The sequence below is a fragment of the Heptranchias perlo genome, chromosome 19, assembly GCF_035084215.1.
Source record: "Heptranchias perlo isolate sHepPer1 chromosome 19, sHepPer1.hap1, whole genome shotgun sequence".
Classification (NCBI taxonomy): domain Eukaryota; kingdom Metazoa; phylum Chordata; class Chondrichthyes; order Hexanchiformes; family Hexanchidae; genus Heptranchias; species Heptranchias perlo.
This window is the reverse complement of record NC_090343.1, coordinates 162645-188205: the sequence shown is the minus strand read 5'-3', so window position 1 is coordinate 188205 and position 25561 is coordinate 162645. Positions and strand designations below refer to the sequence as shown.

Genomic DNA, 25561 nt, shown 5'->3' with positions numbered 1-25561 from the left:
CCTGCGCCCCTCCCCCAGTTCCGTTCCCCTCTCCCTGCGCCCCTCCCCCAGTTCCCTGTTCCCCTCTCCCTGCGCCCCTCCCCCAGTTCCCTGTTCCCCTCTCCCTGTTTCCTGCGCCCCTCCCCCAGTTCCCTGTTCCCCTCTCCCTGTTCCCTGCGCCCCTCCCCCAGTTCCCTGTTCCCCTCTCCCTGCGCCCCTCCCCCAGTTCCCTGTTCCCCTCTCCCTGCGCCCCTCCCCCAGTTCCCTGTTCCCCTCTCCCTGCGCACCTTCCCAAGTTCCCTGTTCCCCTCTCCCTGTTTCCCTCTCCCTGTTTCCCTCTCCCCGTGCACCTCTCCCAGTTCCCTGTTCCCCTCTCTCCGCACCCCACTCCCCAGGCCCCGTTCCCCCTCCCTGCGCCCCTCTCCCCACACCCTTCTCTCTGTGCCCCCTCCCCTCCCCTCTCACTGCTCCCCCTCCCCTCCCCTCTCACTGCTCCCCTGTCCCCGTGCCCCAGATTACTGTGGAGATCTACCAGTTTTTACTAATCATTCTTCAAAAGAAATGAACATAAGATGAACCTACAGATTGAAATAATTTAAAGAATATTTGAAGTATAATTGCAAATGTATTTGCCAGTTGAAAATGACCAAATGGAATCTTCCTCGGGGTTATCGAGGAACATGGAAAAAGGAGCAGGATCTGAAACACTGATGGTTTCCTGTTGGTTTTAAGTGGGCCGCCAGTGGTGTTGTAATCGGGGACCTCGGCTGCAGCATCTCGTGGTCTGATTGGGGTTCTCTCATTGTTTCGTGCACCAGTGTCTGTGCCTTGACCTCCAGGGAGAATTGGATCAGCCCCCAGGGGGGAATAGCTCGCTGCATCCCAGCGAGGAGTTACTGCTGTCAGGTGAGAACATCACACAACTGGGCAAAAGCTTTAATAAATTGGTGTCATTGTTCCTTCAGCAATGTGAAGATAGATCTGCACTGAGATCTCCCATATCTTTGAGCTTCTGTTCCCTCTGTGCCGAGTGGAACATGAGACAACCCATTGACCCATTATATGTGGACAGTCTGACTGACAACCCCGCACCAGGAGGACACGTAATGAGAAGGAGTAACAATTCCTCCAACACAAGAACCCCACTGGATATCAGCCCAGTATTCAGAGACCGGAACTCTGGTCTCCGCTCGAGGAACATAGGAACAGGAGGAGGCCATTCAGCCCCTCGTGCCTGCTCCGCCATTTGATAAGATCATGGCTGATCTGTGATCTAACTCCATATACCTGCCTTTGGCCCATATCCCTTAATACCTTTGGTTGCCAAAAAGCTATCTACCTCAGATCTATCTCTGGCACTGTCGCTCGAATTGATAAACTTCTGCTTCAGAGGCGGGAATTCTACCACTGAACCAAAGCTCACTCCATATCTTTACTGCATCCAGTCCGTGTTGAGGAATGTGTGGGCTGAGGAAAGAGTGAAGTTCGACAGAGGGGCCTCACTCTGAAATAACTCTCCACACTGAGGAGAATTCCGAGGGCAATCGCAGAACCAAACTTAAACCTGAAAGGGCGGCGGAAGCAGATTCAATAATAACTTTCAAAAGGGAATTGGAGAAATACTTGAAAAGGAAAAAAATTGCAGGGCTCTGGGGAAAGAGCAGGGGATTGGGACTAACTGGATTGCTCTTCTGAGGAGCTGGTACAGACACGATGGGCCGAACGGCTCCTCCTGTGAGGTTCGACGACGGGCCGGGTGGCCCCCCCCGGGAGGTTCGACGACGGGCCGAGCCCCCCCCCCCCCCCCGGGAGGTTCGACGATGGGCCGAGCCCCCCCCCCCCCCCCCGGGAGGTTCGACGACGGGCCGAGCCCCCCCCCCCCCCCCGGGAGGTTCGACGATGGGCCGAGCCCCCCCCCCCCCCGGGAGGTTTGACGACGGGCCGAGCCCCCCCCGGGAGGTTTGACGACGGGCCGAGCCCCCCCCCGGGAGGTTTGACGACGGGCCGAGCCCCCCCCCCCCCCCCCCCCGGGAGGTTTGACGACGGGCCGAGCCCCCCCCCCCGGGAGGTTCGACGATGGGCCGAGCCCCCCCCCCCCCCCCCCCCGGGAGGTTCGACGACGGGCCGAGCCCCCCCCCCCCCCCCCCCGGGAGGTTCGACGATTCCAGTTTGGGTTTAATGGGATTTCTGGAGTTGACGATTCGGCTATTTGGTTCCACCTGGTGTCGGCTTCGGTGAACTGCGAGCGCTGCTGAGCAGAATCAGCGACAAAAGGGGCAGCAGGTCAATCGGCTTCTGCAAACCGATAGGTTGAAGGTTTCCATGTGACCTTTTTTTCTGGTTCTGATGAAAGGTCAGGAGAGGGGCATGACCTTCATCGTCACTGGGTCAAAATCCTGGAACTCCCTTCCTAACAGCACTGTGGGCGAACCTTCACCACACGGACTGCAGCGGTTCAAGAAGGCGGCTCACCACCACCTTCTCAAGGTCAATTAGGGATGGGCAATAAATGCCGGCCTCGCCAGCGACGCCCACATCCCATGAACAAATTTTTAAAAAGCACTGCCAGGGGTCAGGTGATGTAGTTTGCCTGGAGCTGCAGACAGGCTGCCCCGGGGTATCAGTGGGTCAGGATCAGCGGCCCTGCTCAGCTTGATATTTCTCTGCTGATCCTCCTGATCCTCATTGCACGGGAGGGTAGGAAGGTCAAAGGGGACCCACTGGTACTTTATACCCAGTCAGCAACATTAACTGTCAAAAAAACTTTAAATATCCTTCAAAACACAAATATACTTTTAAATTACTTTAAGAGACTTTAAAAAAATCTTCAAAAACTTATACTTCAAAAAACCTGAAGGTAAAACTCTGGGTCACTCCTCGTCATAAGAAATAGGATCAGGAGTAGGCCATTCGGCCCCTCGAGCCTGCTCCACCATTCAATCCGATCATGGCTGATCTTTGACCTCAACTCCACTTTCCCACCCGATCCCCATATCCCTTGATTCCCCTGGAGTCCAAAAATCGATCGATCTCAGTCTCGAATAAGCTCAATGACTGACCATCCACAGCCCTCTGGGATAGAGAATTCCAAAGATTTACAACCTCCTCATCTCAGTCTTAAATGGCCGATCCCTTATCCTGAGACTATGACCCGTAGTTCTAGACTCTCCAGCCAGGGGAAACAGCCTCTCAGCATCTTGGTCACTGTGGGTCAATCTGGGCCACTCTGGATCCCTGTGGATCCCGATCAGTCACTCTGGATCCCTATCAGTCACTCTGGGTGATTCTGAGTCATTCTGGGTCACTCTGGGTCTCTGTGGATCACTCTGGGTCCCTGTGGGTCACTCTGGGTCCCTGTGGGTCACTCTGGGTCCATGTGGATCACTCTGGGTCCATGTGGGTCACTCTGGGTCCCTGTGGGTCACTCTGGGTCCATGTGGATCACTCTGGGTCCTTCTGGATCCCTATCAGTCACACTGGGTGATTCTGGGTCACTCTGGGTCCCTGTGGGTCACTCTGGGTCCCTGTGGATCACTCTGGGTCCCTGTGGATCACTCTGGGTCCCTGTGGATCACTCTGGGTCCCTGTGGGTCACTCTGGGTCCTTCTGGATCCCTATCAGTCACTCTGGGTGATTCTGGGTCACTGTGGGTCACTCTGGGTGATTCTGAGTCACTCTGGATCACTAGGTCCCTGTGGGTCACTCTCGATCCCTTGTGGTGCAGATTCTCTGGCCCCCGCGCCCCTTTTCCAGAAGCATTCTCTATCGCTGCTGGCCATTGGGTTGTATGGGAGGAAAATTGGGCCATGCAGCAAACCTGCCCACTCGCTCCCATTGGCAGGCGGTGAGGTGGAGATGACAGGAAGTACCACCTGAGATTGGGCACCGGGCTTCACCGTTCCATTTCCCTTCACAGAACATCCCGGGTACAACTGAAAATGGGGCTAGAACGGAGGGAAATTGAGCCCAATTACTCTCGGAGTAAAGAACGTCTGTCCGACTGTCATTTAAAACTTTGAACCTGTTCCTTTGATATTTGTCCCCAGTTCTATTTGCCTGAATCAACTTTATCAATTTACTTCAAACATCTCAGATTCTTTTCCATTAATCCAAATTCATCTCTAATATATTAAAAATCTTACACATCCTGTCTGACCACTTGGCTTCCTGTCGTCACATTTTTGTCATACGCTTTTGTGTCAACTTTTCCCGTTATGAATCCCTATCCCCGTCCCTCTGATTAGTGAACCTGGCTCCAGGGCTCACAGAATTCCCAAAATACTTTTAGAATTTTTTTTCAACCACTGTTTTTTCCTTCAGTAACTGAAATTTTTAATTGTCCAAAATAAGCGTTAAATCAAAATAGGAAAAATTACAATAACACAAATAAATTTATTAATTGAATTGCTTTTTATATTTTTAATGCCTTCAAGCCTCTCCCAACAGCCGGGACTTGGAGTTGATATTTTTGCCTAGTGTTATGCTGAGAGCTGGTATTAGATCGTGCAGCTTACCTAGTTTCACAGGATGCACTCAGTCAGCGACTGAGGAATATTTTTGTCCTTTGGTTTCCCGCAGTTTCTGATCAAAAAAGCCAAATTCCAAAAGCCTTACTGAGGAAAAATTCATACTGAGGCAGTGTGTGTGTGTCTGTGTGTGTCTGTGTGTGTGTGTCTGTGTCTGTGTGTGTGTGTGTGTGTCTGTGTGTGTGTGTCTGTGTGTGTGTCTGTGTGTGTGTGTGTGTGTGTGTGTCTGTGTGTGTGTCTGTGTGTGTGTGTGTCTGTGTCTGTGTGAGAATGAATGTGAGTATGTGTGAGTGAGTGTGAATGAGGATGTGTGAGCGTGAATGAGTGTGAGCGTGAATGAGTGAGGGTGTGTGTGTAAATGAGTGTGAGTGTGAATGAGTGAGTGTGTGTGAATGAGTGAGGGTGTGTGTGTAAATGAGTGTGAGTGTGAATGAGTGTGAGTGTGTGTGTGAATGAGTGAGGGTGTGTGTGTAAATGAGTGTGAGTGTGAATGAGTGTGAGTGTGTGTGTGAATGAGTGAGGGTGTGTGTGTAAATGAGTGTGAGCGTATAGTGTAAAATGGGCATCTGACCCAAAACTGCCCCGTTGCCCCTCGGAGGGGGGGGTTAGGTTGAGATTGGGGTTTCTATCCAATGATGTACTTTACACCCTATTCTATGACCCCTAACCTTAGCCATTAATGTGAGACCTTGTTAAAAACTTTGTGAAAAGTTAAGCATGTAACTTGCCAAGACTCTCCTCACTAGTTATATATTTGACAACCTTTATTGTTCTCAGAAGCCTTACATTCATCGCTGATCTTGGTTTTATTGCCATTTTTCACTTGTTTCTGTTTGTCTTTCTAATTCCCAGCTTCCTGTTTACCAGATTCCTTGCATGTACTTAAAGCATTCAGCCTATCCCTAATGCCACTCTCTGCATCTATTAATTAACCATTGGCCTCCATTGCCCCTTAACAGTTCTGATTAGGCCAGAATAAATTTAGTTTGCAGCTTACCCAAGGCTGCCTTAATTACTTCCAATTTCTACAGATTCTACGTGAGAAGGTGAAATGGAGTCAATGCTTTTACTGCAAGTGGCCCATTTGAGAAGTGGCTGTGATGTCCTTGATCAGACTGAGTGCCTGTGCAGCTTTGGTTGACGGTCATTCTTTATACACGGTGGTTGTAGCCTGGGCTCCGTTATTCTGCAGGAGCAGATGTCTTGGCCACTGTGGCAAAGAACAGATCAGGGGGGCAGAGCTCCCTTCACCCCTGCAGCACGAGGCACGGTGTTCTCCATGGTTCAGGCTCGACAGGCTGCTGGTGCCATCAGGGCACCGTGAACATATCGTCCTCACAGGTTTCGGTCTCTTAAAACTCAATCGTTGGCAATTGGCCTGGAACAGAAAACAAAGGCAGTCCCAATGATGGATGTGTGACCTCGCTGTGCTCAGATTGGCTGCTGCATTTCCAAACAGAAACAACAGTGACTACACCTCAAAAGTAATTTGTTGGTTGTGAAGCAATTTGGAATGTCCTGAAGATGTAGCAGGTGCTAAATAAATGTAAGTCTTTCTTTAGTACATGCGTGACACAGACACACACACACACATAGACACAGACACACATACATAGACACACAGACACACACACACACAGACACATAGACACACAGAGACACACACACAAACACAGACAGACACACATAGACACAGACACACACACACGCATAGACATACAGACACACACACACACATAGACACACACGCATAGACACAGACACACACGCATAGACAGACAGACACACAAACATACACAGACACACAGATACACAAACATACGTAGACACATACAGATAGACACACACACACACACATACACACCATCATTCAGACACAGACACACAGACAAAAATATACAGGCACACACACATACACAGACACACAGACAAATGGGTACGGTAGCATAGTGGTTATGTTACTGGACTAGTAATCCAGAGGCCTGGACTAAAAAAATCCAGAGTCACGAGTTCAAATCCCGCCATGGCAGTTGGCGAATTTAAATTCAATTAATTAAATAAAAATCTGGAATTAAAAATACTAGTATCAGTGATGATGCCCATGAAACTACCGGATTGACGTAAAAACCCATCTGGTTCAATAATGTCCTTTAGGGAAGGAAACCTGCCGCCCTTACCCGGTCTGGCCGATATGTGACTCCAGACCCACAGCAATGTGGTTGATTCTTAATCACCCTCTGAAATGGCCTAGCAAGCCACTCAGTTGTAAAATCTCGCTACGAAAAGTCATAATAAGAATAAAACCGGACGGACCACCCGGCATCGGACCACTAGGCACCGGACACGACAACGGCAAAACACCAAGCCCAGTCGACCCTGCAAGGTCCTCCTTACTAACATCTGGGGACTTGTGCCAAAATTGGGAGAGCTGTCCCACAGACTAGTCAAGCAACAGCCTGACATAGCCATACTCACAGAATCATATCTTTCAGCAAACTTCCATCACCATCCCTGGGTATGTCCTGTCCCACCGGCAGGACAGACCCACCAGAGGTGGTGGTACAGTGATATACAGTCAGGAGGGAGTGGCCCTGGGAGTCCTCAACATTGACTCTGGACCCCATGAAATCTCATGGCATCAGGGCAAACATGGGCAAGGAAACCTCCTGCTGATTACCACCTACCGTCCTCCCTCAGCTGATGAATCAGTCCTCCTCCATGTTGAGCACCACTTGGAGGAAGCACTGAGGGCAGCAAGGGCACAAAATGTACTCTGGGTGGGGGACTTCAATGTCCATCACCAAGAGTGGCTCGGTAGCACCACTACTGACCGAGCTGGCCGAGTCCTGAAGGACATAGCTGCCAGACTGGGCCTGCGGCAGGTGGTGAGCGAACCAACACGAGGGAAAAACCTACTTGACCTCGTCCTCACCAACCTACCTGTCGCAAATGCATCTGTCCATGACAGTATTGGTAGGAGTGACCACCGCACAGTCCTCGTGGAGATGAAGTCCCATCTTCGCACTGAGGACACCATCCAACGTGTTGTGTGGCACTACCACCGTGCTAAATGGGATAGATTCAGAACAGATCTAGCAGCTCAAAACTGGGCATCCATGAGGCGCTGTGGGCCATCAGCAGCAGCAGAATTGTATTCCAGCACAATCTGTAACCTCATGGCCCGGCATATTCCTCACTCTACCATTACCAACAAGCCAGGGGATCAACCCTGGTTCAATGAGGAGTATAGAAGAGCATGCCAGGAGCAGCACCAGGCGTACCTAAAAATGAGGTGCCAACCTGGTGAAGCGACAACTCAGGACTACATGCATGCTAAACAGTGGAAGCAACATACTATAGACAGAGCTAAGCGATTCCACAACCAACGGATCAGATCAAAGCTCTGCATGCAGTCCTGCCACATCCAGTCATGAATGGTGGTGGACAATTAAACAACTAACGGGAGGAGGAGGCTCTGCAAACATCCCCATCCTCAATGATGGCGGAGTCCAGCACGTGAGTGCAAAAGACAAGGCTGAAGCGTTTGCAACCATCTTCAGCCAGAAGTGCCGAGTGGATGATCCATCTCAGCCTCCTCCCGATATCCCCACCATCACGGAAGCCAGTCTTCGGCCAATTTGATTCACTCCACGTGATATCAAGAAGCGGCTGAATGCACTGGATACAGCAAAGGCTATGGGCCCCGACAACATCCCGGCTGTAGTGCTGAAGACTTGTGCTCCAGAACTAGCTGCGCCTCTAGCCTAGCTGTTCCAGTACAGCTACAACACTGGCATCTACCCGACAATGTGGAAAATTGCCCAGGTATGTCCTGTCCACAAAAAGCAGGACAAATCCAATCCGGCCAATTACCGCCCTATCAGTCTCCTCTCAATCATCAGCAAAGTGATGGAAGGTGTCGTCGACAGTGCTATCAAGCGGCACTTACCAATAACCTGCTCACCGATGCTCAGTTTGGGTTCCGCCAGGACCACTCGGCTCCAGACCTCATTACAGCCTTGGTCCAAACATGGACAAAAGAGCTGAATTCCAGAGGTGAGGTGAGAGTGACTGCCCTTGACATCAAGGCAGCATTTGACCGAGTGTGGCACCAAGGAGCCCTCGTAAAATTGAAGTCAATGGGAATCAGGGGGAAAACTCTCCAGTGGCTGGAGTCATACCTAGCACAAAGGAAGATGGTAGTGGTTGTTGGAGGCCAATCATCTCAGCCCCAGGGCATTGCTGCAGGAGTTCCTCAGGGCAGTGTCCTAGGCCCAACCATCTTCAGCTGCTTCATCAATGACCTTCCCTCCATCATAAGGTCAGAAATGGGGATGTTCGCTGATGACTGCACAGTGTTCAGTTCCATTCGCAACCCCTCAAATAATGAAGCAGTCCGAGCCCGCATGCAGCAAGACCTGGACAACATCCAGGCTTGGGCTCATAAGTGGCAAGTAACATTCGCGCCAGATAAGTGCCAGGCAATGACCATCTCCAACAAGAGAGAGTCTAACCACCTCCCCTTGACATTCAACGGCATTACCATCGCCGAAACCCCCACCATCAACATCCTGGGGGTCACCATTGACCAGAAACTTAACTGGACCAGCCATATAAATACTGTGGCTACAAGAGCAGGTCAGAGGCTGGGTATTCTGCGGCGAGTGACTCACCTCCTGACTCCCCAAAGCCTTTCCACCATCTACAAGGCACAAGTCAGGAGTGTGATGGAATACTCTCCACTTGCCTGGATGAGTGCAGCTCCAACAACACTCAAGAAGCTCGACACCATCCAAGATAAAGCAGCCCGCTTGATTGGCACCCCATCCACCACCCTAAACATTCACTCCCTTCACCACCGGCGCACTGTGGCTGCAGTGTGTACCATCCACAGGATGCACTGCAGCAACTCGCCAAGGCTTCTTCGACAGCACCTCCCAAACCCGCGACCTCTACCACCTAGAAGGACAAGAGCAGCAGGCACATGGGAACAACACCACCTGCACGTTCCCCTCCAAGTCACACACCATCCCGACTTGGAAATATATCGCCGTTCCTTCATTGTCGCTGGGTCAAAATCCTGGAACTCCCTTCCTAACAGCACTGTGGGAGAACCGTCACCACACGGACTGCAGCGGTTCAAGAAGGCGGCTCACCACCACCTTCTCGAGGGCAATTAGGGATGGACAATAAAAGCCGGCCTCGCCAGTGACGCCCACATCCCGTGAACGAATTTAAAAAAAACACAAATGAATATTCTGAATTTCTATACATTTTTGAAAAAAAAGTGAACTGGCATTGAAGGGTTTATCGTTTCCCTTTGTTTTTTTCCCAGGGTCCATTGCCCTCTTTGGGAAGGGGTTGTGGGGGAACGAGGCACGTACCCAGCTCTGTACTGTTCTGTTCTGTTCCCCCTCCTTATAGAGAGACCGTCTTCCACTTGCCTCATCATCAGAGCAGTGCAGCCCAGAGCTTGAACCCGGCTGAGTGGAAATCAAACCCAGATCTGAGGCTTCAGCCAGAGCTCCAGATCAGACACAGAACCAATAGGAACACCAATCAGAACGATTACAGGTTTCTCTTACCTTAGAGTGAAGCTTTCCATCTTTACATTTATCCCTGTAGAACTCGCACAAAGAATTGCCATCGTCATCCGAGAAGACCACAGTGTTTTGCTTTAAGTTGCAAGGACTCGGACATCGTTTATAAGACAGGCACGAAGTTCCAAGATTATCTACTTCACACACATAGATATCATCCATCTGTTTCATGCATCCATCTTCTCCGACCCTCTGGTCAGTACAGCTGTCACTGCAGGATCCTCTCATCCGACAGGGGAAAGTTGAACTGCTGCGCCAGGAGGTATCTTCCCTGGGGAAGGGGCCAGGAGGGTTTAACACACATTCATTCCCTTGCTTTTGGAATCTCTGAAGAAAACATTTATTTCTTAAATGTCTTTTCCCCGAGCATGGAGATTCCTTCATTCTGCATAGAGAAGCTGAATTAAGCCATGAAGTGTCTTCCCTGGGGAATGGAGCTTGGCCACAGAGTTTCACTCCACAGCATTTACATATTTTTGGCCCTTTGTGATGAAGACATGATTTCACAACTGTAGTCTTATTGGAAGCTCCTTTACCACATCGCCTCTCGATACACGTGCTGGGAACACATCCACGCTCTTGATCAATGTCACACCTCGTAGACCTCTGCAGATAACATTTCCCTCTTAATTTCCAGACATATTACCCAACAGAACACCAATAGGGATATTATGGGTTTCACTTACCTGACAGTGGGACTTGCTGACTTCCCTTTTAGTGTTTTTCATGCAGGAATTACACAAATCATCTTCATCTGAGGAGAATGCTCCAGAGCAAAGAGCAGATGTTTTATAAGACAGGCACGATGTTCCGATGTCATCTCTTTCACGGATGTAGATGTCATCTCCCTGCCTGTTATCTCGATATTTACTTTCTCCTCTCCTCTCGTTCTTACAGTTATTCTGCTCTTTATTGCTGCCTTTTGAAAAGCTCAAACCAAAGAAATTGCAGCCTCCTTTTATCTTGTGAGGAGACCTTGAGCAAGTGAAGATTTCACTAGGGGATTCAACAAGGGCGCCGGGCTTCATTCTAGAACTTTCTTGAGATTGTAGCTCTTGTTGGTGCAAACATGATTTTGCAACTGCATCATGATGGTGAACTCCACTGCACCCTCGATAATTACACAGAGGGAATGGTCTCGAAAGGGCTCCAGTATCTTGGTCATCGATATCATACATGGTGGACCTCTGCACATAGCATTTCTTTCTCAATTGCTTCCTGTCCATTTTACTCTTCCCTGAGACTGGAGTCTGAGCGTAGGGTGGGAAAGCATCCGGGAACAGTGCATGCCGTGGAATGCTGCCACATTTACAGCAGCTGTAACAATCTGAAGTGCAGTGTGTCACCCATTCGCAGTCATCCTTTTGATAAGGTGGACACTTTAACTCATGGTTTCTCTCACTTACTAGCTCAGCTGGACACACTGTCATGTTGCGGGGTTGATGGGGCTCTGCGCACTGCCATTGTTCATCGGGAGTTGACAAATGTAAATCGTCCCTTTGATCATTGGGGTACAAAGCTGCTTCTTCACAAAATGGTATGGCTTTACATACATAAACATATGGATCAGGCCTTTTATAAAAGACAGATGAAGAGGAGGTCATCTCATGATGCTTATCTTCTGAAATACAGAATTAACATGAGTTGAAAACAATTAGAATTGTAGAATCATCGAATGGTTACAGCACAGATAGAGGCCATTCAGCCCATCGAGCCCGTGCCGGCTCTTTGTATGAACAATCCAGTTAGGCCTATTCCCCCACTCTTTCCCCGTAGCCCTGCAGATTTTTTCCCTTTAATAATTTATCCAATTTCTTTTTGAAAACCACGCTTGAATCTGCTTCCACTGCCCTTTCAGGCAGCGCATTCCAGATCATAACTACTCGCTGCGGAAAGAAGTTTTTCCTCTTGTCGCCTTTGGTTCTTTTGCCAATCACCTTAAATCTGTTCCCTCTGGTTCTCGACCCTTCCGCCAATGGGAACAGTTCCTCTTTATTTACTTTATCTAAGCCAGTCATGATTTTAAACACTTCTATCAAATCTCCTCTCAACCTTCTCTGCTCTAAGGAGAACAACCCCAGCTTCTCCAGTCTCTCCACATAACTAAAGTCCCTCATCCATGCAATCATTCTAGTAAATCTTTTCTGCACCCTCTCTAAGGCCTTCACATCTTTCCTAAAGTGCGGTTCCCAGAATTGGACACAATACTCCAGTTGTGGCCGAATCAGTGTTTTATAAAGGTTCAACATAACTTCCTTGCTTTTGTACTCTATGCCTCTATTTATAAAGCCCAGGATCCCGTATACTTTTGTAACCACTTTCTCAACCTGACCTGCCACCTTCAAAGATTGTATCTGGATTTTAATTTGGTAAAGTGGATGCAGCTTTGCTGTGTGAACAGATGATCTATCGTAACTGAATGATGTAACCGAGTAACTTAACCGAGGTACGTAATCGAGCAACATAACCGGGCATAAACAGGGGGGGGGGGGGGGCGTAACCGAGCGACGTAACTGGGCGTAACGGGGGGGGGCGTAACCGGGCGACGTAACCGGGCGTAACGGGGGGGGGGGCGCGTAACCGGGCGACGTAACCGGGCGTAACGGGGGGGGCGTAACCGGGCGACGTAACTGGGCGTAACGGGGGGGGGCGTAACCGAGCGACGTAACTGGGCGTAACGGGGGGGGGCGCTTAACCGGGCGACGTAACCGGGCGTAACGGGGGGGGCGTAACCGGGCGACGTAACCGGGCGTAACGGGGGCGGGGGGGGAGGGGAAGAGAGGGGGGGCATAACCAAGTGACGTAACCGGGGTGGGGGGGGGAAGAGAGGGGGGGCGTAACCAAGTGACGTAACCGGGAGTAACCGGGGTGGGGGGGAGCGTAACCGAGTGACGTAACCAAGGGGCGTAATCGAAGGACATAACCCGGGGCGGGGGGGGCGTAACTGAGTAACGTACACTTTACTTTCCTTTGAAGATTCTTGCAAGACTAAGACTGCATTTGGCCAAAGGAGTAATCGCCATGGAGATTAGAGAATGAACCTTGTGTGAAGTGAGGTATAGAGACAAACAACAAATGATTCTGTGCATTAGGAATTCAAGTCATGATGCATGGGCTAATTATCTTTGCACAAGAGCAAACTTCAAACCTGATATGTTCAAGATTATAAAGGGAATTGACAAAGTTGATCTGACCAGATTGTTCAGTGTGAATGGGTCAATACAATGAAGCAAGGAAACAAAGTGTAAAAAGGCAAGTCAGGTGGAACTTTCACACAAAGGGTAATAGAATCGTGGAAAAAGTGATTTAACCTTGAACCTACCATATTTATCTTAAGGAGTAATGTCTTCGGGCTGAGTGTTGTTGACGTGCGGAATCGATTGGCAACTAATGTGAACAAATTCAACGGTAACACTAAAGAATTGGTTCGATCCCTGATCCAGCAGAATATTAGGAGGGCAGTGAAGAATTCTGGTTAGATTGTGTCCTGAAATCAGGCCCTGATAACAGGCCAACTTGGATAGACTTGCGGGCTTTTTCTCATTCTTGTCTTTATGCTCCTATTGACCAAGAAATAAGTCACCAAGTGATATCGGACTATTTCACTCTCAAGCACCACTCCTGCAGCACACGAGAATCCGAACCGTACTTCATACAATTGTGGAAAAGACAGAATTGTACTTTCCTGTAGGGTAAACTCCTCATGGGTGCCAAGTTCCGCACCCATGAGGACGGCCTCAACCGGGATCTTGGGTTCATGTCACGCTACACGTTACCCCACCAGCGAACAAATGTTATCTGTTTTTAATATAATGGGTCATTTGCTGGCTCTCTCTGCCTTCCGGATGTTTCTGCCTCTCTCTGTGTTTTTTTTCTCTGTTTTTTTTCCCTGTTTGTTTTTTTGTTGAATGTGTATTCGGGGGTTCTGCAGGTGACACCTCTCTGACTGAACACGGTGATTGCCTTGGCAACGGGCAGTTGCAGGGGCAGTCTGTAAACACCATGTATTGTTCAATATGTATAAATGCGTAGGCTTCAAGGAGATCTTGAAACATTTGCCTGAGGAAGGAGAAAATCTCCGAAAGCTTGTGAATTTAAAATAAAATTGCTGGACTATAACTTGGTGTTGTAAAATTGTTTACAATTATATTTTTCCCCATATTCTCCTCAGACCACAAAGGCTAATTACTGGCCTATCAGTCTCCTCCCTATTACCAATAACATGCTCACCAATAACATGCTCACCAATAACCTGCTCACCAATAACCTGCTCACCAATAACCTGCTCACAAATAACCTGCTCACCGATGCTCAGTTGGGGTTTCCCAGGACCACTCAACTCCAGATGCAGACATGGACACAAGAGTTAATACGAGGGGAGAGGTGAGAGTGACTATCCTCAACATTGAGGCAACATTGACCACAGGTGACACCAAGGCACCCACACAAAACTGAAGTCAAGGGGGTCAAAGGGGAAACCTTCCGGTGACTGGAGTCATACCTGATGCAAAGGAAGATGGTTGCAGTCGCTGGAGGTCAATCATCTCAGCCCCAGGGCATCGCTGCAGGAGTTCCTCAGAGAAGCATCCTTGACCCAACTATCTTCATCAATGACATTCCCTCCATCATAAGGTCAGGAGTGGGGCTGTTCACTGACGATCACAGTGCTCAGCTCCATTCGGAACTCCTCCGATAATGAAGCAGCCCATTCCTGCCTACAGCAGACCCTGGACAACATCGAGGCTTGGGCTGACAAGTGGCAGGTAACAGTCATGCCATACAAGTGCCAGGCAATGACCATCTCCAACAAGAAAAGGTTCAGTCATCATCCCTTGATCTTCAACGGCGTTACCATCATTGAATTCCCCCACCATCAACGTCCTAGGGGTCACCATTGACCAGAAACTTAACTGGACCAGCCACATAAATACCATGGCTACAAGAGCAGGTCAGAGGCTGGGTATTCTGCAGCGAGTGACTCACCTCCTGACTCCCCAAAGCCTTTCCACCATCTACAAGGCACAAGTCAGGAGTGTGACGGAATACTCTCCACTTGCCTGGATGAGTGCAGCTCCAACAACACTCAAGAAGCTCGACACCATCCAGGACAAAGCAGCCCGCTTGATTGGCACCCCATCCACCACCCTAAACATTCACTCCCTTCACCACCGGCACACTGTGGCTGCAGTGTGTACCATCCACAGGATGCACTACAGCAACTTGCCAAGGCTTCTTCGACAGCACCTCCCAAACCCGCGACCTCTACCACCTAGAAGGACAAGGGCAGCAGGCACATGGGAACAACACCACCTGCACGTTCCCCTCCAAGTCACGCACCATCCCGACTTGGAAATATATCGCCGTTCCTTCATCGTCGATGGGTCAAAACCCTGGAACTCCCTTCCTAACAGCACTGTGGGAGAACCATCACCACACGGACTGCAGCGGTTCAAGAAGGCGGCTCACCACCACCTTCTCAAGGGCAATTATGGATGGGCAATAAATGCCGGCCTCGCCAGCGACGCCCACATCCCGAGAACAGATATAAAAAACATCAACTGTCACCAAGCGTGCAGGAGGTGAGTGACATCCCACTCTCCCATTCAATGATTGGATGGTGTGTGAGAGTGGCCTCTCCTCTAATGCTCCCTCGATGTACAGAAATATGTGACTTCCTTGGTGCTTTCCAGTGGTACTGCTCAATTCAGGAATTGGCCAGTGCAAGGGGTAGGATCGACCAGTCACCGGATCACTGTGTGTGCGTTGATTTTTCTGCACTATTCCCTTACAATGCAGTAACTCCACGATCAAGTATCACAATTGATTACATGGCAGGAATTTCTAGGGCCTGATAACTTAGCAGGAGTGAAGTGGGAGGGCTACACATTTTCAGCCCATCTGTCCTTTCTTATAAAACAATGGCACGGTCTCGATGGGCTGAATGGCCTCCTTCCATGCTGTAACCTTTCTATAATTCTGTGATAATAGCTAAGCTCAAAATGGAGGCTGTTCTCTCTTCACTAAGTTTTGAAACAGAAAGCAGGAGACTGTTAGTTTGCAGGAAGGGACAAATGCCTTTTTCCCAGAATCATCAAAATACAGTTACTTGGCAGAGCTCTTGGTGAACTGAGTCGACAAGCTTCACATCACTAGAGAGCCAGTTGCAAAGTTCAGGTATCCGCTGCTAACCTGTACCATAGGATTGGCATTCTCAGTTACACACCTTGCTCTCAACGTTTCTGGCCCAGCCCCTTCCAGTCCAGTGCAGGCATCTGACAATATTCTGCCCACAGATGAATGAAATAACTTACTGATGAATCGGTCAAGATCAGCAGCGATTTCATCTCCATTTCTACTGACGAGCAAGAGGAGTGTGATGTGTACCATCTGCTCGTCACAGTCACTGCGTTGCTGCACTTCCCAGAGGAGCTGATGGTAATGGTGAGCTTTCTGCTCCTCCTCTGTGACTCACCTTCTGCTTCTTCCCCAGGCTCACTAACTACCTCCAAACATTCGTGAGATGGACAAGGGCTGCTGGCCCAGGCCAATAATCTCAGTAAAGTGACTAATTCCAGCTCTGTAACATCCTCAGACACAGTTTCTATCACCAGACACTGTCTGAATGCTGGAGGAGGGAGCAAGACATAAGGGGCCACATTTCCTGATCTCTAACCGTTTTGGGGTGGTTGGCAGAGTAAAATGGAACGTTGATACCTGTTACCTGGAGGGTCGAGTGGGCTCAGCTAACCCCTCCGCCTATTTGCCCCAACGTCTGCCCCAAAGTGCCGGAGTGAGCACCAGTGAAGTGTCCCAGGGTGATACAGCTTGGAGGAGGACATTTTGTTTGCTGTATCTGGAGCTTGGCCTCACTTTGCCTGTTTCCTTGGTCCGTTTGGTATTTTGAAGGCACATGGGTTTCCCAATGGGGACCCCTCTATTCCTACATGATGAAGAGGAGGAGGAGGAGGAGATGAAAGAAGCCAGATTGGAGGGTCTTAGAGTGAGACATCACAGAAGATGTTTGTTTCCTACACTGACATATTCACTCACCAGGGTCAACAGATCATGAAGCTCAGGAAGCACAAAGGACATCAGAAATCTGGAACTCTCTCCCCCAAAAAGGGGTCAATTGAAAATTTCAAAACTGAGATTGATAGATTTTTGTTAGGTAAGTTTATTACGGGATATGGAACCAAGACGGATAGATGGAATTAAGATACAGATCAGCCAAGATCTAACTGAATGGCAGAACAGGTTTGAGGAGCTGAATGGCCTCCTCCTGTTCCTATGTATTACTTAGACGTTTGGCCATTGCTATCTCCCCCACCCAAAAGCTATCGGGCTGAAGGGTTACAGCCCACTTCTACAACGTGCATTTATACACCGCCTTTGACATAGGAAAAGGCCCCACAGCACCTCACAGGAGCGATTATCAAACAAAAACTGACATCGAGCCAAAGAAGGAGATATTAGGACAGGTGACCAAACGCTTGGTCAAAGAGGTAGATTTTAAGGAACGTCTTAAAGGAGGAGAGAGAGGTAGAGAGGCGAAGAGGTTTAGAGAGGGAATTCCAGAGCTTTGACGGCTAAAGGCATGGCCGCCAATGGTGGAGCGAAGGGTGTGGGGGATGCACAAGAGTCCAGAATTGGAGGAACACAGAGATCTCAGCAGGTTGCAGGGCTGGAGGAGAATACAGAGATAGGGAGTGGCGAAGCGATGGAGGGATTTGAACATGATGAGAATTTTAAAATTGAGGCATTCCTGGACTGGGAGCGAATGTAGGTCAGCGAGCACGGGGGTGATGGGTGAACGGGACTTTGTGCAAATTAGGATTCGGGCAGCAGAGTTTTGGATGAACTCAAGTTTATGGAGGGTGGAAGGTTGGAGGCGGCCAGGAGAGCAGTGGAATGGTTGAGTCTAGAGGTAACAAAACCATGGATGAGGATTTCAGCAGCAGATGAACTGAGGCAGGGGTGGAGAAGGGCGATGTTATAATCATAGAATCATAGAAAGGTGACAGCACAGAAGGAGGCCATTCGGACCGTAATAAGACCATAAGAGACAGGAGCAGGAGTAGGCCATTCGGCCCCTCGAGCCTGCTCCGCCATTTAATGAGATCATGGCTGATCTGATTTTTACCTCAACTCCACTTTCCCGCCCTTTCCCCATATCCTTTGACTCCCTTGCTGATCAAAAATTTGTCTAACTCAGCCTTGAATGTATTCAATGACTCAGCCTCCACAGCTTTTTGGGGTAAAGAATTCCAAAGATTCACAACCCTCTGGGAGAAGAAATTCCTCCTCATTTCCGTCTTAAACGGGGCGACCCCTTATTCTGAGACTATGCCCCCTAGTTTTAGATTCCCCCATGAGGGGTAACATCCTCTCAGCATCTACCCTATCGAGTCCCCTCAGAATCTTATATGTTTCAATAAGATCTCCTCTCATTCTTCTAAACTCCAATGAGTATAGACCCAACCTGTTCAATCTTTCCTCATAAGACAACCCTTCCATACCCGGAATCAACCGAGTGAACCTTCTCTGAACTGCCTCCAATGCAAGTATGTCCTTCCTTAAATAAGGGCACCAGAACTGTACACAGTACTCCAGGTGTGGTCTCACCAGCACCCTGTACAGTTGTAGCATGACTTCCCTGCTTTTATACTCCATCCCCCTTGAAATAAAGGCCAATATTCCATTTGCCTTCAAGATTACCTGCTGCACCTGTATGTTGACTTTTTGTATTTCATGTACGAGGACACCCAGATCCCTCTGTACCGCAGCATTCTGTAGTATTTCTCCATTCAAATAATATTTCGCTTTTTTATTTTTCCTCCCCAAGTGGATGACTTCACATTTTCCCACATTATATTCCATCTGCCAAATTTTTGCCCATTCACTTAACCTGTCAATATCCCTTTGCAGACACTTTGTGTCCTCATCACAACTTGCTTTTCCACCTATCTTTGTATCATCAGCAAATTTGGCCACAAGACACTCTGTTCCTTCATCCAAGTCACTGATATATATTGTAAATAGTTGAGGCCCCAGCACTGAGCCCTGCGGCACCCCACTAGTTACAGATTGCCATTTTGAAAATGGCCCTTTTATCCCGACTCTTTGTTTTCTGTTAGTTAGCCAATCCTCTATCCATGCCAGTATATTACCCCCAACACCATGAGCTCTTATCTTGTGCAGTAACCTTTTATGTGGCACCTTATCGAATGCCTTTTGGAAATCCAAATATACTGCATCCATTGGTTCCCCTTTATCCACCCTGCCCGTTACTTCCTCAAAGAACTCTAATAAACTTGTCAGACACGATTTCACCATTGAGTCCATGCCAGCTCTATGCAAGAGCAATCCAGCTAATCCCACTCCCCCACCCTTTCCCCGTAGCCCTGCAATCTTTTTCCTTTCAAGTACTTACCCATTTCCCTTTTGAAGGCCATGATTGAATCTGCCTCCACCACCCCCTCAGGCAGTGCATTCCAGATCCTAACCACTCGCTGTGTAAAAAAGCTTTTCCTCATGTCACCTTTGGTTCTTTTGCCAATCACCTTAAATCTATGTCCTCTGGTTCTTGAACCTTCCGCCAATGGGAACAGTTTCTCTCTATCTACTCTGTCTAGACCCTTCATGATTTTGAATACCTCGATCAAATCTCCTCGCAACCGTCTCTGTTCCAAGGAGAACAATCCCAGCTTCTCCAGTCTATCCACGTAACTAAAGTCCCTCATCCCTGGAACCATTCCAGTAAATCTCTTCTGCACCCTCTCTAAGGCCTTCACATCTTACTGAAGTGCGGTGCCCAGAACTGGACACAATACTCCAGTTGTGGCCGAACCAGTGTTTTATAAAACTATCATGACTTCCATGCTTTTGTACTCTATTTATAAAGCCCAGGATCCCATATGCTTTTTTAACCGCTTTCTCAACTTGCCCTGCCACCTTCAACGATTTGTGCACATATACCCCCAGGTCTCTCTGTTCCTGTACCCCTTTTAGAGTTGTGCCCTCTTGTTTGTATTGCTTCTCCTCGTTCTTCCTACCTAAATGTATCACTTCGCCTTTTTCTGCGTTAAATTTCATCTGCCACATGTCCACCCATTCCACCAGCTTGTCTATATCCTCTTGAAGTCTATCACTATCCTCCTCACTGTTCACTACCCTTCCAAGTTTTGTATCATCTGCAAATTTTGAAATTGTGCCCTGTACACCCAAGTCCAAGTCATTAATATATATCAACAAAAGCAGTGGTCCTAGTACCGACCCCTGGGGAACACCACTGTACACTCCCTCCAGTCTGAAAAACAACCATTCACCACTACTCTCTGTTTCCTGTCCCTTAGCCATAGTTCTGTATCCATGTTGCTTCTGCCCCCTTTATTCCATGGGCCGCAATCTTGATGATAAGCCTACTGTGCGGCACTTTATCAAACGCCTTTGAAAGTCTGTCGACACTACATCAACTGCATTGCCCTCATCTACCCTCTCTTCTGCCTCATCAAAAAACTCTATCATGTTAGTAAAACACGATTTGCCTTTAACAAATCCGTGCTGGCTTTCCCTAATCAATCCACCCTCGTCCAAGTGACTGTTAATTCTGTCCCGGATTATCATTTCTAAAAGTTTCCCCACCACCGAGGTTAAACTGACTGGCCTATAGTTGCTGGGTTTATCCTTACACCCTTTTTTGAACAAGGGTGTAACATTTGCAATTCTCCAGTCCTCTGGCACCACCCCCCGTATCTAAGGATGTTTGGAAGATTATGGCCAGTACCTCTGCAATTTCCACCCTTACTTCCCTCAGCAACCTCGGATGCATCCCATCCGGACCGGGTGATTTATTTACTTTAAGTACAGCTAGCCTTTCAAGTACCTCCTCTTTTTCAATTTTTAGCCCATCCAGTATCTCAACTATATCTTCCTTTACTGAGACTGTGGCAGCATCTTCTTCCTTGGTAAAGACAGATGCAAAGTACTCATTTAGAACCTCAGCCATGCCCTCTGCCTCCATGAGTAGATCTACTTCGTGGTCCCTAATCGGCCCCACCCCTCCTCTTACTACCCGTTTACTGTTTACATGCCCATGGAAGACTTTTGGATTCCCTTTTATGTTGGCCGCCAGTCTATTCTCACACTCTCTCTTTGCCCCTCTTATTTCCTTTTTCACTTCCCCTCTGAGGAGGAAGTAGGCAGTGATGGAGAGGCTATGTGGTTGGAAGCTCAGCTCAGGGTCAAATAGGACGCCAAGGTTGCGAATAGCCTGGTTTAGCCGGAGGCAGTGGCCAGAGGGATGGAGGGGTGGAGTCCGTGGCAGGAACTGAAGACAATGGCTTCGGTCTTCCCAATATTTAACTGGAGCAAATTGCTGCTCATCCAATGGTGGACGTTGGACAAGCAGTGTGACAACAGAAACAGTGATGGGGTCGAGGGAGGTGTTGGTGAAAAGATGGCGCTGGGTATTATCAGTATACCTGTGGACACTGACTCCATGCGTTTACAGATGTCACCAAGGGGCAGCATTTAGATGAAGAAGAGGCAGGAGCCGTGGGTAGATCTCCACCTATTCATATTGTGGTTTATGCGCAATGAAAATCTAGCCTTTCTTTCAATCATCAAAAACTCAGATTCTACATTTCTTGAGCCTGACCAATAGTCACTACTGGGGATTCCTTTAATCCTTCATCTATTGACCTCCTTGGCCTCACTATCTTTTCTGATCTGAAATTCACCTCTCCCACTCCCCCAGTACTAAAGCTGCCTTTAATCTCTCTCTCAAGAACCTTCTTTTCTTTCTCTATCACTGTGGTCAAAGCTCTTGTCAACTTTTCTCCTTAGTTTCTTCTAAGCTACAAACACATTCTTCCTCCTCCATCAAGATTCATGGCAGTCTCCACTCATTCATTCTTTCCCATGATCACCCCCTCTCACCTGCCCCCTGCTTCACACCTGCCCCTCCTCACCCCCTCACCCCCTCACCTTGCTCCCCCTCATCTCCTCCTCATTGATCATCAGTGGGAAATGTTTAAAGAAACATTTAATGTGATATAGAACCAGTTTATACCCCTGAGGGGCAAGAACTCTACTTGCCAAAAAAAACAGCCATGGACAACTAAAGAGGTAAGGGACAGTATAAGACATAAGGAAAGGGCATACAAAAAGGCAAAAAATGGCACAGATCCTGGCGAATGGGAAAGATACAAAGATCAACAAAGGGTCACAAAACAGATAGTAAGAGCTACAAAAAGAGAGTATGAAAAGAAACTTGCAAGGGATATCAAAACCAATACGAAGAACTTTTATAGTTACATTAGGAAAAAGAGGGTGGTCAGGAGCAGTGTTGGCCCCTTAAAAACTGAAAGTGGGGATATTGTCATTGACAATGGGGAAGTGGCGGACATGTTGAATAATTACTTTGCGTCAATATTTACAGTAGAAAAAGAGGATAGCATGCCGGAAATCCCAAGAAAACTAATATTGAATCGGGGACAGGGACTCAATAAAATTAACCTAAGTAAAACAACAGTAATGAAGAAAATAATAGCACTAAAGAGTGACAAATCCCCAGGACCAGATGGTTTCCATCCCAGGGTTTTAAAGGAAGTAGGTGAGCACATTGCAGATGCCTTAACTATAATCTTTCAAAGTTCTCTAGAATCATAGAATCATAGAAGTTTACAACATGGAAACAGGCCCTTCGGCCCAACATGTCCATGTTGCCCAGTTTATACCACTAAGCTAGTCCCAATTGCCTGCACTTGGCCAATATCCCTCTATACCCATCTTACCCATGTAACTGTCCAAATGCTTTTTAAAAGACAAAATTGTACCCGCCTCTACTACTGCCTCTGGCAGCTCGTTCCAGACACTCACCACCCTTTGAGTGAAAAAATTGCCCCTCTGGACCCTTTTGTATCTCTCCCCTCTCACCTTAAATCTATGTCCCCTCGTTATAGACTCCCCTACCTTTGGGAAAAGATTTTGACTATCTACCTTATCTATGCCCCTCATTATTTTATAGACTTCTATAAGATCACCCCTTAACCTCCTACTCTCCAGGGAAAAAAGTCCCAGTCTGTCTAACCTCTCCCTATAAGTCAAACCATCAAGTCCCGGTAGCATCCTAGTAAATCTTTTCTGCACTCTTTCTAGTTTAATAATATCCTTTCTATAATAGGGTGACCAGAACTGTACACAATATTCCAAGTGTGGCCTTACTAATGTCTTGTACAACTTCAACAAGACATCCCAACTCCTGTATTCAATGTTCTGACCAATGAAACCAAGCATGCCGAATGCCTTCTTCACCACCCTATCCACCTGTGACTCCACTTTCAAGGAGCTATGAACCTGTACTCCTAGATCTCTTTGTTCTATAATTCTCCCCAATGCCCTACCATTAACGGAGTAGGTCCTGGCCCGATTCGATCTACCAAAATGCATCACCTCACATTTATCTAAATTAAACTCCATCTGCCATTCATCGGCCCACTGGCCCAATTTATCAAGATCCCGTTGCAATCCAAGATAACCTTCTTCACTGTCCACAATGCCACCAATCTTGGTGTCATTTACAAACTTACTAACCATGCCTCCTAAATTCTCATCCAAATCATTAATATAAATAACAAATAACAGCGGACCCAGCACCGATTCCTGAGGCACAGGCCTACAGTTTGAAAAACAACCCTCTACAACCACCCTCTGTCTTCAAGCCAATTTTGTATCCAATTGGCTACCTCACCTTGGATCCCGTGAGTTTTAACCTCATGTAACAACCTACCATGCGGTACCTTGTCAAAGGTTTTGCTGAAGTCCATGTAGACCACGTCTACTGCACAGCCCTCATCTATCTTCTTGGTTACCCCTTCAAAAAACTCAATCAAATTCGTGAGACATGATTTTCCTCTCACAAAACCATGCTGACTGTTCCTAATCAGTCCCTGCCTCTCCAAATGCCTGTAGATCTTGTCTCTCAGAATACCCTCTAACAACTTACCCACTACAGATGTCAGGCTCACCGGTCTGTAGTTCCCAGGCTTTTCCCTGCCGCCCTTCTTAAACAAAGGCACAACATTTGCTACCCTCCAATCTTCAGGCACCTCACCTGTAGCGGTGGATGATTCAAATATCTCTGCTAGGGGACCCGCAATTTCCTCCCTAACCTCCCATAACGTCCTGGGATACATTTCATCAGGTCCCGGAGATTTATCTACCTTGATGCGCGTTAAGACTTCCAGCACCTCCCTCTCTGTAATATGTACACTCCTCAAGACATCACTATTTATTTCCCCAAGTTCCCTAACATCCATGCCTTTCTCAACTGTAAATACCGATGTGAAATATTCATTCAAGATCTCACCCATCTCTTGTGGTTCCGCACATAGATGATCTTGTTGATCCTTAAGAGGCCCTACTCTCTCCCTAGTTACTCTTTTGCCCTTTATGTACTTGTAGAAGCTCTTTGGATTCTCCTTTGCCTTATCGGCCAAAGCAATCTCATGTCCCCTTTTTGCCCTCCTGATTTCTCTCTTAACTCTACTCCGGCAATCTCTATACTCTTCAAGGGATCCACTTGATCCCAGCTGCCTATGCATGTCATATGCCTCCTTCTTCTTTTTGACTAGGGCCTCAATCTCCCGAGTCATCCAAGGTTCCTTACTTCTACCAGCATTGCCCTTCACTTTATAAGGAATGTGCTTACCCTGAACCCTGGTTAACACACTTTTGAAAGCCTCCCACTTACCAGACGTCCCTTTGCCTGCCAACAGACTCTCCCAATCAACTTCTGAAAGTTCCTGTCTAATACCATCAAAATTGGCCTTTCCCCAATTTAGAATTTTAACTTTTGGGCCAGACCTATCATTCTCCATAGCTATCTTAAAACTAATGGAATTATGACCACTGGTCCCAAAGTGATCCCTCACTAACACTTCTGTCACCTGCCCTTCCTTATTTCCCAAGAGGAGGTCAAGTTTTGCCCCCTCTCTGGTTGGGCCATCCACATACTGAATGAGAAATTCCTCCTGAATACACTAGATTCAGGAACTGTCCCTCTGGATTGGAAAATTGCACATGTCACTCTGCTTTTTAAGAAAGGAGAGAGAGGGAAACCAGGGAATTATAGACCAGTTAGCCTAACATCTGTTGTGGGGAAAATGCTGGAGTCTAAAATTAAGGATAGGGTGACTGAACACCTCGAGAATTTTCAGTTAATCAGAGAGAGCCAGCATGGATTTGTGAAAGGTAGGTCGTGCCTGACAAACCTGATTGAATTTTTTGAAGAGGTGACTAAAGTAGTGGACAGGGGAATGTCAATGGATGTTATTTATATGGACTTCCAGAACGCATTTGATAAAGTCCCACATAAGAGACTGTTAGCTAAGATAGAAGCCCATGGAATCGAGGGAAAAGTATGGACTTGGTTAGGAAGTTGGCTGAGCGAAAGGC

At 47.9% G+C, this 25561-nt stretch overlaps 1 protein-coding gene across 1 annotated transcript in view; it reads right to left on the bottom strand.

Annotated features, from left to right (window-relative positions):
- Positions 1 to 4354: 4354 nt before the first annotated feature.
- LOC137335503 (uncharacterized) overlaps positions 4355 to 25561 on the bottom strand; it is a 90347-nt gene continuing 69140 nt past the window's right edge. The window contains exons 3-5 of the mRNA XM_068000843.1: positions 10792 to 11726; positions 10091 to 10711; positions 4355 to 5883 (exon numbers count right to left, since the gene is read on the bottom strand). Coding sequence (XP_067856944.1) covers positions 5650 to 5883; positions 10091 to 10711; positions 10792 to 11726 — 1790 coding nt within the window. The 3' untranslated portion in view covers positions 4355 to 5649. The remainder of the gene's footprint in view (positions 5884 to 10090; positions 10712 to 10791; positions 11727 to 25561) is intronic.